This window comes from Pteronotus mesoamericanus, unplaced genomic scaffold, assembly GCF_021234165.1.
Source record: "Pteronotus mesoamericanus isolate MK-2021 breed Mesoamerican mustached bat unplaced genomic scaffold, CSHL_Meso_final contig_214, whole genome shotgun sequence".
Taxonomy (NCBI): Eukaryota; Metazoa; Chordata; class Mammalia; order Chiroptera; family Mormoopidae; genus Pteronotus; species Pteronotus mesoamericanus.
Window position 1 is genome coordinate 3262478 of NW_026555089.1, and position 18566 is coordinate 3281043.

Below are 18566 nucleotides of genomic sequence, written 5' to 3' on the forward strand. Positions count from 1 at the left end.
AAATATAGGGTATTTGATCATTACTATGAAGTCATATTTAATTTGAGAAGATGTGATAATTGAAAGATCTTTAGCCTCTAAGTGATGTACCAGTAGTTTCACTCACCCTTTCCTATTATTTAAGCAGCAGTAGTTTTCTGGATTTAGCGAAGCCTATAAGAAGAATCAGAAGATAGACACAACGGAAGTTGAATGCTAATTGAATTTAAATAGTGAAGGAACCAGGAGAAAAATACATGTTGAAGGATAATTCTACAAGTATCCTTAATATTGATCATATCTATATCTATATCTATATCTATATCTATATCTATATATAGTTTTACCTAAGCATGTGACTCACACATTTTATCCTGCTGTGGATTCACACAAAATTCCTGTCATAAAGTGATCTGAAGTCAAGTGAAAATTAATGTTTCATATTAGTGTTGGTTATCATTACAGACATGTCTAGTTAACATTTTTCTGGGAGTTCTTCAAAATAATTTATCATTTGCACTTTTCTGTGTGTTTATAAAAAGTAAGAGATATCGACTTTGTCTGGTGTCCTGAGAGACCCTTGGGCAGGAGTGCTGGGCCCTCACAGTTCTGCTGTCGGCTGGTTATGTGGCAGTTGGTCATGATACCTCTCTGGCCTCCGTTCCATCTGCAAATGTACTAGGGTCCTAAAGTTCCTTTAGCTCCAAAAGTGTTGTTTTCCTAGAGCCTTTTTAGTTTGACTTAACACTAAAAACATAATTTTATAATGAGCTGATGTCATGGACATCCTTTTTCTTATTCCGTTACCAACAAACAATCATTTCCAAAGGTCCTTGTAAATTACAGGAATCCCTCACTGTCCAAATCATTCAGTTCCCAAGTTCAGCTAATTAAAATTGATATAGTGAAAGATACCTCTATATTATCAAATGTAGTCTCTCAGTTTTTGTTGCCATTGTAAAGGAACACTAAGAAAGACATATTACGATGGACAGTACTTTGACATTGATAACATACCCCTAAATACCTTGAATGTTGACTTTAATGACAAAAAGATGGGACAAACTATTGTAGACAAGAGATAACAGAATAAAGAGCAAAGGTGATTCTTACTGATAACTAAAGGATAAATATTTATTGAACACTTGTCTGTTTACCGGTTCTATTCAAAGCACCTGCGATGAGAAAGTCCCTCCTCAGGGTCTGGGGGCATTGTAGACCTCTTCAGCATGATAGGGATGGCTGGGGAGCCAAGATAGTCTCTGAAGAGTGGAAACATTGATTACTAAATTACTTTTAATACTCTGTATCTTTCTCAAGGGTCTGTGTGGCATGGTCTTTTATGTATTGACCTCCCCGTTTTGTTTTGTTTTTCATATTTTGTTTCTGTTAGGAGAGAACATTGAAATTATTCTCTAAGCTATTTGAAGAGAGTGACTAAATGCACCTGGGTCAGGCTGTCTGTGGGTATGAAGTGGTTGGGAGAATCCAAGAACATGGTGGTGAATGGCAGGAGAAATGGAGGCAAGTTGTCTAATGACCATCAGCAGAATCAATCAAAATTACAGCACACGGGAAAGGACACCGTGAAGGCTGGCAAAAACGCAGTGGAGAGGAGGTCAAGCAGATGTATGTACACACTCAAACTGTCGCTCTTTTGATTGTGATATGGGGCAGTAATTCTTTCCAGTTTGTAATGTGTTCTGTTCTCTGTTGTTTTCAAAACAATTTTTTTATGTTCTCACAGTTAACAGTATAGATTTTTTTACTCTTTCAAAATTATATCAATTTTTATTCTCATCAAACATTGTGTACAACTTCAGTTTAATGCTTAATATAATAACTTCACTCATGCTTTTATATCCATGGTTTTAAATTATATTTTGTAGAATTTATACCTAAATGGTTAATCGGTTCTGTAAAAAACAAAACAAAAGAAACTAAAATAACTGCTACTGAACTGAATTTCTTAAAAGTTCATGCTGTATTTTTTATATTTGATGTAAGTATAAGTATGTTTGTCTTTGAAAACTTACAGTAATATGAATAACAAGGTCAACTCTAATTTGCATGATAAGTGCAATTTAGGCCAGCTTCACAGATTGTCACTGCTTCTTCTATTTATGTAGGGTGAGGCACCGTTGATATTAAGTTACTTTTTTTGCCTCTCTACCTTTTGGTAAGAACAAAACTATTTGTTGAGATTTCTGAGAAATTGTAGAGTTGATACATGTTTCATAGTTCTTTAAAGAGTAGTATATTGCCCTAGGGTAAATTTAAACTTAAGTAGACAGCCATGTAAAGATTGTCCAAAAGTATGAGGCCATGTTAAAAGAGCACAGCTTTTTCTATTGGTATTTCTGCTTTTGCTAAGATTAACCTAGCCACTGCTGAATACTTTTAGTTTGTGTTGGAACCGGCCTACTCCTAGTAGGTTGGATTAGCTTGGGATATGCTGTAGTTTCAGATAGGTTGCCCTAGTCTGAAGGTTGATCCATTTCATTCTTACCTTTTAGAGGTTTATGCAGTTTATTGGGCTCACACTGCCCTTAACCTTTCCATATCAGGTCAGGTCACTGTTTCTGTAAAGAAACAGGCAAAAATTCCCACTTTGGATAAGCGTGTGGAGGAGCGTCCAAGACTGAACCTACCCTCGTCCGCATGGGCACCTCCTCACCCCATAGCATGTGACATGAACCTGATGGAACTGAAAAAGGCAGCAACTGTAGCAGTGGTATTGCTCTGTTCAGTAAATTAGGCATTTGCTTAGACTTTTTTTTAAAAGCAAATTGTTATTGGCCTCCTTTTGTACATCATGGTGCAAAAAGGCCCTCATTAGTTTAATTGTTGGAAGTGCATTAGAATCTAGAAAATGACAATCATATAAGCTACACTTTGGAAAGTATAGGCAGACTTAGAGGGATAGGTTGGAAAGACCCAGAGGGCATGGAGGTGAACAGCATCACATTGAGTGTCACTGGTGCGGAATGAGAGCCAATGATGAAGAGAGGCAAAGCAATGTTCCCTCTTAGACAAACTGCAGTGACTTCACCTAACATCAGAGCCACAAAATACAGGAAGCAAAAACTAATACGATTAAGAGAAGTAGAGAATTCAACAATTATTTACAGACTTTAAAAACCTACTTTCAATACTGTATGTAGAGCGAGGAATGAAGACAAACCAGTTCTTACTAACAGACCTGTAGAACACTCCTCCCAACAACAGCAGTATATACGTTCTTTTCAAGTGCACATGGAGCATTTTTAGGATAGACCATAGGCTAAGCAATACAGCAAGCTTCAATACATTTAAAAGGATTGAAATCATACATTATATGTTCTCTGAGAAAAATGGTGTAAAATTAGAAATGAATAATAGAAATTTGGGAAATTCACAGATATGTGGAAATTAAACAACAGACTCCTAAGTAACCAATGGGTTAAAGAAGAAATCAAAAGGGAAGTGAGAAAATACTTTTAAATGATTGAAAATAGGATACCACATACTAAAATTAATGGAGTGTAGCTGAAGCAATGCCTAGAGGGAAATTTGTAGTTGTGAACAATTATATTAAAAAAAGAAGAAAGATCTCAATCAATAACTTTTTACCTGAAACAAGAAAAAAAGAAAAGCAAGCAGAAGGGAGGAAATAAAGAAGTGAAATTAACAAAGTTGGGACTAGAAAGATGGTAGAGATAATCAACAAAACTAAAAGCTGGTTCTTTGAAAAGATCAACAAAATTGGCAAACCTTTAAGCAAAGCTGACCAAGAAAAAGAGAAGAATCAAGAATGAAAGAGGGGATGTTATTATTGTCTCACAAAAATAAAAAGGATTATAACAATATTATGAACAACTGTATACCAACAAATTAGATAACTTAGTTTAATCAAAAAAGTTCCTAGAAAATAACAAACTACCAAAACTGAATCAAGAAGAAATGCAAAATAACGCTATCTACAAGAAAATCTCAGGTCCAGATGGCTTCATGGGTGAATACTGGCAGATGTTTAAAAAAGAATTAATACCTGTTTTTCATAGATGGTTCCTAGGAAAATGGAAGGAAACACTTGCTTATTCATTCGATGAGGCCAGTATTATCCTGCTAATACTACAAACCATATCACCCAACAGATGAAAATGTTTCTACAGCATGACAAAGTGGGATTTATCCCAGGAATGCAAGGTTGATTTAACACCTTTAATACACTATATCAAGAGAATGAAGAACTAAAACCATCCAGTGATCCCAATAGATGGAGAAAAAGCGTTTGACAGAAGTCTCATACCCATTTGGGGCGGGGGGGGGAATTCAACAAACTAGGCATAGAAGGAAAGATAAAGGACATTATGAAAAACCCACAGCTGATGTCATATTTAATGGTGAAATACTAAATGGTTCTTCCCCCAAATCAGGAGGAAGATACAAAATCCATTCTCATCATTTCTATTCACCGTTGTACTACAGGTTCTAACCACAGCAGTTAGGCAAGAAAATGAATGAAAAAGCATCTAGATCAAAAAGGAAAAAGTAAAGGTAAAGGAAAAGGTAAAACAGTCTCTATTTGCAGATGACATGATTGTGTATATATAAAATCCTAAGGAATCCACTAAAAAACTATTAGAACTAATCAGGTTCAGCAAGGTTGCAGGATACAAGATCAGTATACAAAAATCAGTTGCAGTTCTGTATGCTTTCAATGAACAATTCAAAATCGAAACTAACAATTTTCTTTACAGTGGTATCAAAAAGAAAAATAGTAACAAATTTAGCAATAAAAGTATAATACTTATCTTCTGAAAACTACAAAACATTGAGAGAAATTGAAAAAGACCTAAATAAATAGAAAGACATCATCTATTCATGGATTAGAAGATTTACTATTGTTAAGATGACAGTACTCCCCAAATGAGCTTCATATTGGACACATTTCCTATCAAAATCTCAACTGAACTTCTTTGCAGGAATTCACAAGCTCATCTGAAAATGCTTATGGAAATTTAAGGCACCCAAATTGAATAAAACAATCTAGGAAAAAAGGACTCTTAGTCATTGAGAAAATGCAAATTAAAACCATAAGATACCACTTCACAACCACTAGGATATATAAAATCAAAAGTACAGATAGTAACAAGTATTGGTGACAATGTGGAGAACTTAAAACCCTCATAGACTGCTGTTGGAAACGTAAAATGATCCACTTTGAAGAATAGTCTGGCAGTTCCTGAAAAGATTAAGCATGGAGTTACCATCTCACCTAGTAATTCTACTCCTAGGGATGTACCAAAGAGCATTGAAAACATATGTGCACACAAAAACTTTTACATGAATATTCATAGAAACATTATTCATAATAGCAAAAAAGTAGAAACAGGCCAAATGTCCATCAACTAATGAATAAGCAGATGTGGTATATGCATACAGTGGAATATTATTTGGCCATACTAAGGAATGAAGTACCGATGTATGCAACAACATGGATGAACCTTGAAAACATCGTGCTAATTGAAAGAAGCCAGTCACAAAGACCACATATTGTATGATTCCATCTATGTGAAATTTTCAAACTAGGCAAATCCATGGAAACAAACTAGATTAGCGGTTGCCAGGGGCTGGGAGGGAGAAATAGGTAGTGACTGCTAATGGATGTGGGGTTTCTTCGGGGATTGATGAAATGTTCCAAAATTGATTGTGGTGATATTACACAATTATGTGAATATGTTTTTAAAAACCTTTGAGTTGTACATTTGAAATGGTGAATTACACAGTATGTGAATTATAGTTCAATAAAGCCATTAAGGAAAACACAGTGATTTGATAGCTTTTCACATACCTGTGTGCCCAATGGATACTTAATTTTTTTTCTTTAAATAACCTCTTACTGTGTCTCTCATTCTTTCACACATTATTGGGTTGGCCAAAAAGTCCATTTTAAAAAAAGACACAGTTTTTTATTTTCACAGATATATTGATTTGGATATTTTGAGTATGTTGGCTATCTCCCATGTGCTGTAACAGTGATTGTTCTCAGTTAATGTCTGTTTGGTTGCTATCAACTTTAACTGGTCTACCTGACCATGGAGCATCATCCAATGAGAAATCTCCAGCACGAAACTTCACAACCACTTTTGACACATTGGATCAGTCACAGCACATTCTCCATACACTGCACAAATCTTGTTTTGCATTTCAGTTGCATTTTTTTTACCTTTCTTCAAATATAAAGCATAATATGCTGAAAATATTGCAGACTTTCTTCCATCTTCAACATTAAAATGGTTGTACAAAAAGTCACCAATTTTGATTTTTTTTTTTTTAATGCACACTGATAAGACAGCTGTCACAATACAATCTAATACAATTGTTTCTAATAATGTTAAAGACAGCTAAGCGCTAGTAGAGCCTTTGTACGGAAAAAACCAAATGAACTTTTTGGCCAGTTTTGAGAGGCTCGAAGTTGTACTGCTGGTGTCACTGACTGCTGCTGAGATCATCAATGACATAGACACCAAACTTAAACCAGCACTAACGAACCTTCATGTGTACAGATTTGGCCTTCTTCTCTCATTACATTGTTTTTCTTCCACAGTTAAACCCAAGTACTAGTCACCTTCCCTATTTTTATCCAATCACTCAGAATTTTTTAAAGACAGGTCAGTCAGAAATAGGTCTATCAATTCTCTTTGCCCACCTCTACAGCTTGGCTCTGGAATCGTAGGCAAGTGTCTATACCCCTGCGCCTGTTGCCAGCCAAGTGGAGACAGGAATCACTCATCAGCCCAAAAACAGGAAGATGGAGTCAGCTCCTCACGATTCCTTTCGGTCCTTAACGTCTGCCCCTCCTGGCACTCACCGCAGAGAGTATCTTGTGCTCCTCCTGTTTCCTTCTCAGCCCAGCCCTGTCTTTAATGGTCTTTAAGGCTCTTGTTGCTTCCTTAATGAACATCTGCCTTCCTCATTTCTCACCTCTTCCTCGGAAGGGCAAGGAGGGGCAAGGCCATCGGAGCCAGAGTCTCACTGACTCTTCTTGGGAAACCGGGTACTACCTGCTAAGCAAAATACTCTCAGTAATGGGTTAGTTTACTGCTTTTCGGTTTTTGTTTATGCAACTAGTACTCCACTGTCCGTTACTAAAGTTGATTAAAATAATTTCAGTTCTTTATTACTAGCTTTAATGGGCAAAGGTTATTTTAAGGTAGATTTTAGTAGTTTTCAATTTGAGTTACTTTTCCTTTTCTTTTTCTTTTCACAGGTAATGGTAATTCAGGATTCGAGGGACAGAGTCGATATGTGCCATCTTCTGGAATGTCTGCCAAGGAACTCTGTGAAAATGATGACCTAGCAACCAGTTTGGTTCTTGACCCCTATTTAGGTTTTCAAACACACAAAATGAATACTAGGTAATTTTAAGTCTTTATCCTGAATGAAACATGATGTTGAATTTAAGAAAAGTGATGGCTAATTTTACTTTCAGTCAAAATTTTAAGTAACGTTAAAGGAAAGTGCTTTGCTACAGAAAGATTTTTCTATATGTGAGCCAAGTAAAGCAACAAAAGCTCATGAAAGTCTTGTCAGTTTTAACTCTGTGTTCTTATTTTACCTTAGAATATTTCTGTTAATATATAAGGCTGGGAGCATTTTTATATTCTATTTTAAATGATGATAATTAGCTGAAAGAAAAATCTTACAAGCATCCTGTAAAACCTTAAAAATGTATATGGGTTTTTTCCTGCTGAAAGTAGGTCACATCAGTTTTCTCATGGCTTCATTAAAGACTTTTTAAAATAATTGCCACTGTACATAGGGAATTCTGCCATATGTTTAATATTTGAGATGCAGCTAAACATTCAGCTAAGTAAGATTCAGCTAAGAGGGAATGTTTTTAAAGATGTGTGCTTACATTCAGTGTGCAGATAAGAAAATAATGTACAAGTGCTTTACTGAATATCAAATGTCATCTACATTGCTCTTGAAATTTGTCATTCTATGAATTTTTTTATTCTAATGCTCTTAAATACCATCTCTTCCCCAAAAAAGGCTCTTAGATAATTTTGTAATTGACTTCCAGCATGCACTGAGGCGGAGCTTTATAACTTTTCTTTATCCCTCAACTTCATGGCAAAGGGTTTTCAAGTCTGATGAAAAAGCACATAGATTTAGAATGTAGAGCGAGCTCTGGGCCACTGTCCACTCTTACCTCTGTCACCCTAGCTCTGGTGCTCAGTAGCTCCGGTGCCAGTGACTAGCCCTGGAGGACGTGATCACAGGGGGACAGTCACTGATAACTAGTTGGAGGGCAGTAGGAATTGGTGAATAAAGGTGATTAGGAGGAAAATCTGTGTCCATCTTTTTCCCTTTAAATTCTGTCACTTGCTAGAATTAAAACAATAGACTATATAATGCATTTATTAATTACATTCTAAATCCAGAAAGAAGAAATTTGGGTAAAGATGTGCGTTTGGTATCTTCATGTGATTTCTTGTTATCCTATATCTTGACCTACTAAAATGAAGTGAAGAGCTGGGATGGGCTTGGGAGATTCTTTCACTAGTTCCCTGTCTTCAGAGGGGCAAATACTTAAATTTTGTAATTAGGCAGATGGATGACTGCTCTCTGGAAAGCCAGCAGAATTAGATGCCTTCGTGTGCAAGTAAAATCTAGTTTGAATTATTTTAAGCCCATTTCCTTTTCTTCCCAGTGAACAAAAGAGCGCGGCGCTCATTCTCTAGAGGATCCTGATAGTATTTAAGTCACCTCTTTGGCCTTCTTTTCCCTGAGTTAAGAAATGTGAATTACTGATTCACGTAACAGTCTAGTGGCATTCAAGATATTACCACAGAGGCCCATAATTATGACCTGAAGTCATCAAGAGTTAGATTATGATCAGTAAGCCTTATATATACTGAAATATGGAAGCATATAAACCATTTTAAAAAGCATTCCATCAGAATTACAGAACGTTTTCAGTGGCTGAGGAAAAAAATCTATGTATTCAGAATCCCCATGCTTTGTTCCAAAGGACGAAGGGTTGCCTGTTACTATCTTCTGTTATGGGAAATAACTCCTATTTTCTATAAAAATCCTCATTGACACCTGCTTCTCATAGTTGGTTTCTAGGAGTCAGTTGAGGAGTCTTGTTAGGATGCAGACCCTGAGCTGTGGGTGAAGCCTAGGAGCCTCCGTTTCTGACAAGCTCCCGGCCATGCGCTCAGCAGGGTCCCGTGCACCGGGCCTACTGAGCTTCCTAGTGATGCAAAAAGTGGGTTAAAAATGCTCTGCCAGTAGTTTCTTGGGGCTCACTTAAAAACGTCTCCTTAAATTGTAAAGTCTAGGCTTGCTGCACCATCATTAAAACTCAGGATGTTACTATATCCAGGTACCCCCAAATTAAAATGTATCCAGTATGTAAAATTTTTTATGAGTAGAAATTGATGTATCTAAAATGAAAACTGGTTAAACCTAGCCTAACATGCAGAAGACGACATGTACTTACTATTTTTCATTGCTGCATTACTGAATTCTTCTCATATAATTCCTAAAACAGCCACTGGGGGTGTAGACAGTCCCGTTGTGCCCTGGGGGGCCAAGCTGGCTTTGCAGCAGGGCGGGCACCTCAGCCCCTAGGGCTGAGCATCACTGTTGCTGTTGTGGGGCCGAGAGGCACTTGGCGTTCACTTCAAAGGTGCTTCCACAGGCTCTTGTAAGCTGACACTTGGGGAATGCACAGAAATCTTAGCAATGAAGCTTTCGATCTTAGGGAATGCTATACATTTTCATTTAATCTTAGTGGACGTACTTGAAAATAAAACTATCCATTATAGTTCTTTGCCTTTTAAGCTAGAATTTACCAGAAATGTTGGCTTACATCATGTTGAAAGATACTATTTTATAGAAAATAAGGAAAATCTATAGTGCTTTATTTGAATAAACCATAAATAGTTCTAAAATTACTAGCTTGTAGACTTCTCTCTCTTTGGGGTGCAAATGAAGTGACTGGAAAATAGGATTGGAGCTTGGGTTTTAATACTCCGAGCTGTCTGTTACTTGTATAATGGTCTCTTTGTTCTTGTGTTTATATGTCTGTAATTTGACTGTCAGTTTTTAGTTTCTCTTTTTTATGCCTTTTTTCCCTCCTTTCAACTTCTTTCATTGTACTGTGTTCAGAAACAGTAGATGTTTAATGATTTGAGAATTTCCTAAACTATATTATGAATACTCATGTTTTAATCTTAAAATATCCCTAATTTACTAACAAGTAAGTCAGAGTTATAGCATGAATACCTAGAAATAGTGTAAACAAAATAGTAATTTCAATTTATTGGGAAATACTTAGACTCAGTTGACGTGTCAATTATGAAACTTAAATTTTTCTTTTTAGCTAGAGAATAGAGTTGTTAGTAATGCCTCTGATTTTTAAAAAATCAGAGTAGGGCAGTGGATATTGTAAAGCCAGGGCAGGTGCCCCTTATTCATGCTGTAGAACACAGAGATTTGACAGTATCATGAGGAGAGGGGGAGTTTCAGGTGAGTAGAGTAGGAAATAACATTATAAAGAAATGAGAAGAGTCATCTCAGGGCACTTTTTCTTTGGAACTTCTCTTGATTTTTCTGATCCAAATGTCAGTCTGTACAGTCCTTACTCATCCTTCCACTGCTGTGACCATCTAATTTTCTTTCACTTATTTATATACTTGATTATTCATATCCACTGTTGGATACAGATTTATAAACCACTTTAAATGTCACTTTGAAATCAAGCGCTTGACTTGAAAGCCTAAAGAAATTCTTAGACCTTCTAATTCAGTGTAATCCGGGGTAAAATGATGTCATGTGGGAAGGAAAGAATGTCAGCATCCTGGCTTTTATCAGGTTGAGACTACCTGTGGCTCCATTAAGTTCTGGAATTTCAGTGTTTTAAGGATTTTTGCTACAGCTAATGTTGTAAGTCTGTTTAGAGATTGCAAGTACAGATTGTACAAATAGTTTTTTATTGTTGTTGTTTGTTTTTGCATTTATATAGCGCCTTTCCTTCGAGGAGCTCAAGGCATTTTTCAAAATCTGACAGTTTTCCTCACAACAACCCTGTGAGGTAGGTAGAGTGCATTACAAACAATAATAAGATGCCCGCTTACCTGTTGCAGCCTTTATGATGTTCTTTCATGTAACGTAATGGAGGTATCAGCATAAACATGAGTTTTACATTTTGCAAAACCTGTTAAAATAGTTTGGTGTTAGTCATAGCTGTATTTAAAAAAACCACTTGTACTCCATAACAGGGTACTTTTAAGAGAAATCATTCATCAAAAGATCAGGAGTCACTCCCTGGGATTAGCTGAGCACTGAGTGCAGGACTCAGCCAGGTATGTTTCTGGTTGTTGTTTATTTCCAGGTGAAGAAGGAACGAAGAGCTGTGGCTTTAGCATGCCTCCTCCTCCTCGGCACCTGCGAGCCCTCAGTTTGCCGTTAACCTTTCTTCAAAGGGGGAAATGGGTTCACAATGTTGCCTTGTGGTTTTCTTATATTATATCTTAAATATTTGAGCATTTCTCTCTTCCTGTCCCCTTCCCTTACTCCCTTTTTTCTGCCCCCCCCCCTTCTCCCTTCCTCCAGTCAGCTCTTGGTTGTACATGCTGATGGAAGGGACAGTAGTACAGCTAATGCAGATCTGCAGCCTTTCTTCATTGCCACAGTGGTCTCTTGGGTTTGGAAACAGAAAAACCAAATAGCAAGAAAACCTGGGAAGTCAGTCTCTGGAAAGAGTGGGGAACAGGTGTGTGGGAGTGTGAATTCATGTATTTTTTTCCTGCCCCTATTAATAGTAAATGATTGTAAATGACGTTTAAAAAAAAATTTCTTACAGCAGCCATCAATCAGTTGTGGGAAGAGAAAAAGAAACAGTTGATTTATTGAAAGTAGCAAAGTTTGTGTTTGAAAGGGAGGAGGGACATACTGATTTGGGAATATCAGATGCCTGCTTCTCTTGCCTCCCTGCCACTCCAATTTACCCCCAAAGGCCACATTTAAAAGTACGTGTTACCTTTCACTGTATTGTCAGAATACCAGCCAGCGCCTGGCTGGGCTCAGGGCTTGTGCTGCATGGCAAACTCTTCAAATCCTGTTGTAATGTGCAGCGCCACCAGAGGGCCCTCCGAGCCCACGCAAGCTCGAGGCAGGCTTCCGTTCTGGGCCCTCCTGAGCCTCATTCTCCCCATTTATGGAGTAAGAGGGCTGTGTTGGATAGTCTCAATTTTCTTCTAGCTTTAAGAAGCATGGTGAAAGGATGGCTTTGCGCAGTTTGTATGGGAGATTTAGAGTGATTGTGATTAAGGAGAGGGCAGAGGGGCAGAGGGTATCTTTCTACTCAATAATAGAAAATTATTTTATGCCCTGGCTGGTGTGGCTCAGTGGATTGAGTACTGCCCTGCAAATCAGAATGGTCAGGGCACAGGCCTGGGTTGTGGGCCAGGTTCCCGGTTGGAGGTGTGTAAGGAGGCAACCAATTGATGTTTCTCTCTCACATCAGTGTTTCTCTCCCTCTTCCTCCCTCCCTTTCCCTCTCTCTAAAAATAAAATCTTTTTTTAAAAAAAGAAAATTATTTTAATTTTTACTGAGGTCCTTAGTGCCATTTGCTCTAGCCCTAATAATTGTAACAATCTTATGTTACTAAATAACTTTTATTTCCTCACAGTATTTGTTATAATGGGATTTGGCTTGAACAGTCAGCCAGTGATTTTGATGTATTTTTGTAGCATTATTGGAAACAGCTGTCTCTTCTCCTTCCTGTCTGTACCCAGAACCATTTTCTTCTTTCTTTGACTATCATTTCACGCCTGTAGCAACCAACTGTGATAGGAAGTTTTGATGATAAATTATATTTTAAATGAAATGGAGGTTCTTATTAGTGGGTAGCAAGTAGCAGTTTGGGGGGTTTTGTTTTTGTTTGAACCGATAGATACCAGAAAAGCAAAGAAAGTCAGCACAGGAAAGGTGGAAGGCAGAATATTACTAAAACAAGAGTTCATTATTTTGTGTTGGTTTTAGCATATAAATTGGCATTATGAACAAAGAGTAGACAAAACTACAGATAGTGGAGAGGCATTTTTGGGTAGGAAGGAGCAGGTTTCAGGAAGTGGAGAGCACACGTCGAGCCCACAGGAATAGCCAGTGTCCAGTCCATGTCTGTCACCTATTTTTCTGTCCTATTCTTAAAGCTTCAAGTGAATTTAGACCGGACTCTGACTTGCTTGCTAATATGTTGAGCCATGTGATTATTTTGAAATAACATGTCACCACTGGTCAGTCCTATGTTGAACATACCAAGATGGCTTGGCTCTTTCTGTCATTTGTAGCCCTGCCACTAACCTCATGGATTATACATTGTATTTGCTCAAAGTGAAGTGTTGCTTTCTGTTCACTGCACAAAACATGGGTGATCCATTTCCCGCCATTCCATATTTTTGTATTGTGTGAGGTGGCATGCCTTAGCGAACAGCTGCTTGGCTGTCTCCACTGTCCTTCATATGCAGATACTCCCAGTGTAGGCTTGCAGCATGAAGGGGTTAAGAAACCCAGTCGTGACAAAATCACTTGTAATATATATAAGTAGCTTGATGTTATAACTGTGGAAGCTTAGATACTTTCACAATTCTGCAAATTTTTAGATATTTTAGTGGTAGTTCTCCAACACCATATCCTGGCAATCCTAGGTAAAAACATTCTGATTGTTTAAAGGACTTCCACCCATATGTCTGTCAGGGCTGGTATGCTAATTAATTGAAAATGGAAAATAAAATAAGGCATTGTCATTTCTTTATATGATGTGTTTAAAATTTTTCAGATGGTTCTGCTAAGTCGTTGTGAGAACTTACTGAAAGTAGAGTCTGAAGCTAGAAAGTTCCCAGAGATATCGGCATACGTTAATATACCTCAAGTCCTCCCAAGATCCTCTCCAGACCTCATGTCTTTCCTTTTCCTGTTCTAGTACTTTCCTTTGCTGTAGTCCACCTGATTCCCTCAGCCCATTTGTCTCTTTGAATCTGGCATTATTAGGATCCTTTGCTTAAATTCCCTCTCACTTTGCCCTCCCTCCTTTGATTCTTTCCTGCCTATAGTAGTATTCTAGAAAGCTGAATTCACACCTCGCCTCACTGCCCATACCAATCTGAACTGCAAAACTCCTTCTCAAACAAATCTTCACTCTAGTTATAATTTCCATCTTTAAAGTGCTATAGCAATGTAGTTTGTACCATATTAACATGCATTTGCATATCGATACCTTGCTTAACTGTTTGATGCATGTGTATGTCTTTCAGTCGCAATTAAATTTCTCATTTAAGAGCATTGGCCAGCCCTGGCTGGGTAGCTTAGTTGGTTAAGGCATTGTCCCGATACACCAAGGTTGCCAGTTCAATCCTCAGTCAGGGCACATACTAGAACCAACCAGTGAATGTTGTACAAATAAATGGAACAACAAATCAATGTTTCTCTCTCTCTCTCTCTTCCCGCCCCTTTCTCTTTCTTTAAAATCAGTAAATAAAATTTTTTAAAAAGAGAGAGCAGTATCCAGTCTGTCACCTATTTTTCACCATAGCACCTGTGTACACAGTACCTAATAAATAATCCATGGTGAGATGTTGTGGCTTAAAATCTTACTGAAATGTTATGAATACATTTATGATAACCTATCTAGAAAAAAAATTCTGCTTGAACGCTTCCTTCCGTGGAGTTTATGCTAGATCTTATCTCAGTTTTAGCATTTTCACATTTATGAGGTGTGTAATTTTAATTCTTAAGAGTTGAAAGGCATAGTTCACATCTTTTTCTCCTTGGCCCTTAATTTTTTTTAACTTAGTCTATTTGAATAGCAGTCTGCAGTTCCTTTTTTGGTTGGATTTTTTTGTTTTAAACTTTATTTAGGAAAATAAACCAAATGAAGCTGACATGAGCAGAAGTTTTTTAATTAAAATCCAAGTACCTTTATTTATAGTGCATGTTTTATTGAGAATACAACTTTAGAATGAGGGGCTTACAAACATAAGTTTTACTTGGACCATGATTGTATCATGTGTTATTTTATGACTAGAAATTAATACTCTGAAGTTGGTATAGCTGATTTTACACTAGAAGTCTTTTATTATTCTGCATCAACAGTTTTTGCTTACATCACCCACACAGCAGCATCGCTGCTAGAGTCGTACTTCTTCTGCACTCCTTGTTCTCTGAATGCAGTGGTCAGAGACTAATTTGACATGGTGTTGAAACACCAAGGTGTATTTTGAAACCTATGGTGGTTTTTCTAACTGTATGTAGAGAATGTTTTGTTAGCGGCATGATTTTGTTTGCTTCTCATTCTTCTGAAGCTCATTGCCTGGCACTCTTCTGGCTCGATTCTGCATGTTTTTTAAAAAAATTCTTGTCATTCTAACACAATTAGATGAGTGCTATTGTACGTCTTTCATTTTGCACCTCTCATAGTAGATGATGAGTACAAGACTGAATCAGAGCGCATTTGCTGGAATCATCAGTTAATGAGACAACAGTGAAATAAAAATATTAAAATGCAGTCTGAAGAAAGAGAAGTTATATTTCCTGGTGATCAATATTACTTGAGTAGTAGTTATCAGGTTATTGATCTCTTTTGTTAGGTCTGGTGGTTTTTGGGTTATCTCTTTCTCAGTGTCTCTTAACAGTGTCCCAAGGATGATGGCAGATAACTAAAGTTGTTGTCTTGATTCCCCCCCCCCCAGATTTCGGCCTATTAAAGGAAGGCAAGAAGAACTAAAGGAAGTAATTGAACGTTTTAAAAAAGATGAGCACTTGGAGAAAGCCTTCAAATGTTTGACTTCAGGCGAATGGGCACGGCACTATTTTCTCAACAAGAACAAAATGCAGGAGAAATTATTCAAGGAACATGTAGGTTTATTAATAAGATTAATACTATTTATCTGTTTGGATAAGAGTGAAGGAGACTAGCGCTTAAATTTTGGTGAACACTGAAACTTGAAATTAGTTTTTTGGCTCTGACCCGTGTGGCTCACCCCATTGGTTGGGCATCATCCCACAGGACAAAAGGTCACTGGTTCAGTTCCCGGTCAGGGCACAGGCCTGGGTTGTGGGTTTGGTCTCCAGTCAGGGCACATGTGAGAGGCAACCGATCGATGTTTCTCTCTCACACTGATGTTTCTCTCCCTCTTTCTCCCTCCCTGCCTTCTCTCTAAAAATAAATAAACAAAATTTTTGTAAAACTAACCGTATGGAGATCTAGTAACATATAAAATCATTTGTATGACTACACAAAGAGAAAACTTTATCATCTAGAAGTGATATTCTTTGTGAACTTTTAGAGTAACATAGCCAAGCCATTAAGTGCTCATATATGTGAAATTTTAAAATACCAACAAAGTTTGTTACTTCATGATCTTAAGTTTGTATATTGTTGGTGGTAGTTTGCTTTTATAATTCCAAGAAAGTCTAGCAGGACAAGCAATATAAAGTTAATGTCGATTTGTTTCTGTTTTAGGTGTTCATTTACTTGAGAATGTTTGCAACTGACAGTGGATTTGAAATACTGCCCTGTAATAGATACTCATCAGAACAAAATGGAGCCAAGATAGTTGCAACGAAAGAGTGGTAACTATTACACTAGTATAAACTCATAGTTATTTTCTTCAAATTCTTTCTTAAGTTACTGTTGAAATGCTAAGAAAGTCATGGGAAGGTATGAAACCAGAGCCTACAGTGGAGGAGCCAGCGCAGGGCCAGGGCCTTGGCCCAGCAACCAGGGTCTGTTGTTGTTCTTCATTCCCATCTTTGCTGTTTGGAATTAGAATTCAGAGTTGAACCGGAGTCTGTCGCTAAGCCAAAGTGCTCTTTGTTGTTTTTTTTCAATTGAGTCTGTGTGCCTGCTTAATGATGGGACTATTGAAAGGTTGTGGAGGCCAGGATTGGACAACCTGGCTTCCAGAGTCAGTCTTTTACTGGCCTTGAAGAAAGGTTAGGCGTGAACCATTCCTTTGTGACCCTAGGAAGTCAATGGGTGGAAATTCCCTAGCACACTGCCTGCTTAAAAAATAATCGCATGTGCCAGCTTCAGTAAAAATTGTCAAGTTGAGCCCCATTAGGAGGGATAGCAGCCATAAATGAGAGAAAAATGTGATTATAGCTTCTTTCCTCTAATGCCTATTCTCTACCATTTTCCTCAAAAGAGTACTGTAGCCGCTCTCATATACCACCTTAATATATTTTATAGCAGCAATTTTAGGGTCAGGTGCCTGAAAAACGGAGTGGGCAAAGAGCATTACAGGCTTGGACGGGTGTGTGTATGTGAGTGTGCCTTGGGGCGATACCAGGCGTGTGGTGGTGATGGGTGTGGAGCTTTGAGATCTCGGGTTCCAGAGCTGTGCTGTCCAGTGCAGTAGCCGCCCGCCACTTGTGGTTCGAGCCCTTGAAATGTGACTGGTCTGAATTGAGCGCTGCAGTAAATGTGATGCATGTGCCAAATTTTATATTAAATTATCTTTCATTAATATTTCTTACACTGACTACCTGCTGAAATTGTGCTTGGGATATAGTGGGTGGAAACATATTACTGAAAGTAATTTCACGTGTTTCTCCTTTACTTTGTTTAAATGGCTATTAGACAATGGAAGACTGTGCTGGGCTTGTGGTACATGTCTGTGGGGTGGCAGCTTCCCGATTCTGGGTCCTTGTAGCTCTTCCCTGCTGTTGCACTTGTCTGGGTCTCCTCCATCCACACCAGCCGGTTGAATTCAGGGCAGCAGGGATTTGAGTCCTCCCTGCTTGCAGAACACTACACTGGGTGCTGCAGGGCATTTGGAGACAGAAGGGTAGCACAGTTCCTGTTCCGGAGGACTTTCCAGCTTCTTTTAGGGATAAGGCAGCCGCACAAGAACCATGGCAAAGGCTTTGGGGCTTCCAAGTGGGGATCCAAATCAGCTAAAATATGCAGAACTAGGTCTTCTTGATACTTGATATTTTTTGGACAGGCTTATTTTATTAAAAGGCGTGTTATTTAATTGGTAATTTTTAACATCACATTTTAAATAGGAAACGAAATGACAAAATAGAATTACTGGTGGGTTGTATTGCCGAACTTTCAGAAATTGAGGAGAACATGCTACTTAGACATGGAGAAAATGACTTCAGTGTCATGTATTCCACGAGGAAAAACTGCGCTCAGCTCTGGCTCGGCCCCGCGGCGTTTATCAACCACGGTAAGCACGCTTTCTCGGGCAGCAGCACTGGGTGGGGCGGCACTGCTCATAGTGAGGACGGCCAGCTGAGGACGGCCTCTGTCTCCTCTGTAGGCGGGTGAGGCATGTGATTTTCCTCTCACAAAGTTGTTAAAATAAGTATTCCTGTAGTTTAACTTGAGATGTAAACTTCTATCAAAAGTTGTAAACTTATATGGAAAGCTTATTTCAGATTTCTGTAATTGTTCGTGTTTCAGATCTAATCTACAGTTAATTGACTTTATCTTTTGGACATTTTTCAGATTGCAGACCTAACTGTAAGGTAAGCACAAAAATTTTATCTCAAGTATTTAGTTTCTGCTCTAGGTACA

The 18566-nt window shown here is 38.0% G+C and overlaps 1 protein-coding gene across 7 annotated transcripts in view; it reads left to right on the forward strand.

Moving 5' to 3' along the window:
• Positions 1–18566, forward strand: part of KMT5B (lysine methyltransferase 5B) — a 49712-nt gene that overhangs the window by 15949 nt on the left and 15197 nt on the right. For 3 of the 7 annotated variants that reach the window (XM_054570787.1, XM_054570789.1, XM_054570788.1), the window contains exons 2-8: positions 1373–1608; positions 7235–7382; positions 11003–11071; positions 15730–15895; positions 16503–16612; positions 18050–18216; positions 18498–18517. In XM_054570787.1, coding sequence (XP_054426762.1) covers positions 1449–1608; positions 7235–7382; positions 11003–11071; positions 15730–15895; positions 16503–16612; positions 18050–18216; positions 18498–18517 — 840 coding nt within the window. In that variant the 5' untranslated portion in view covers positions 1373–1448. Of the gene's footprint in view, positions 1–1372; positions 1609–7234; positions 7383–11002; positions 11072–11573; positions 11753–15729; positions 15896–16502; positions 16613–18049; positions 18217–18497; positions 18518–18566 lie in introns of those variants that run through there. The other 4 variants (XM_054570791.1, XM_054570793.1, XM_054570790.1 and 1 more) reach the window with 3 other exon arrangements.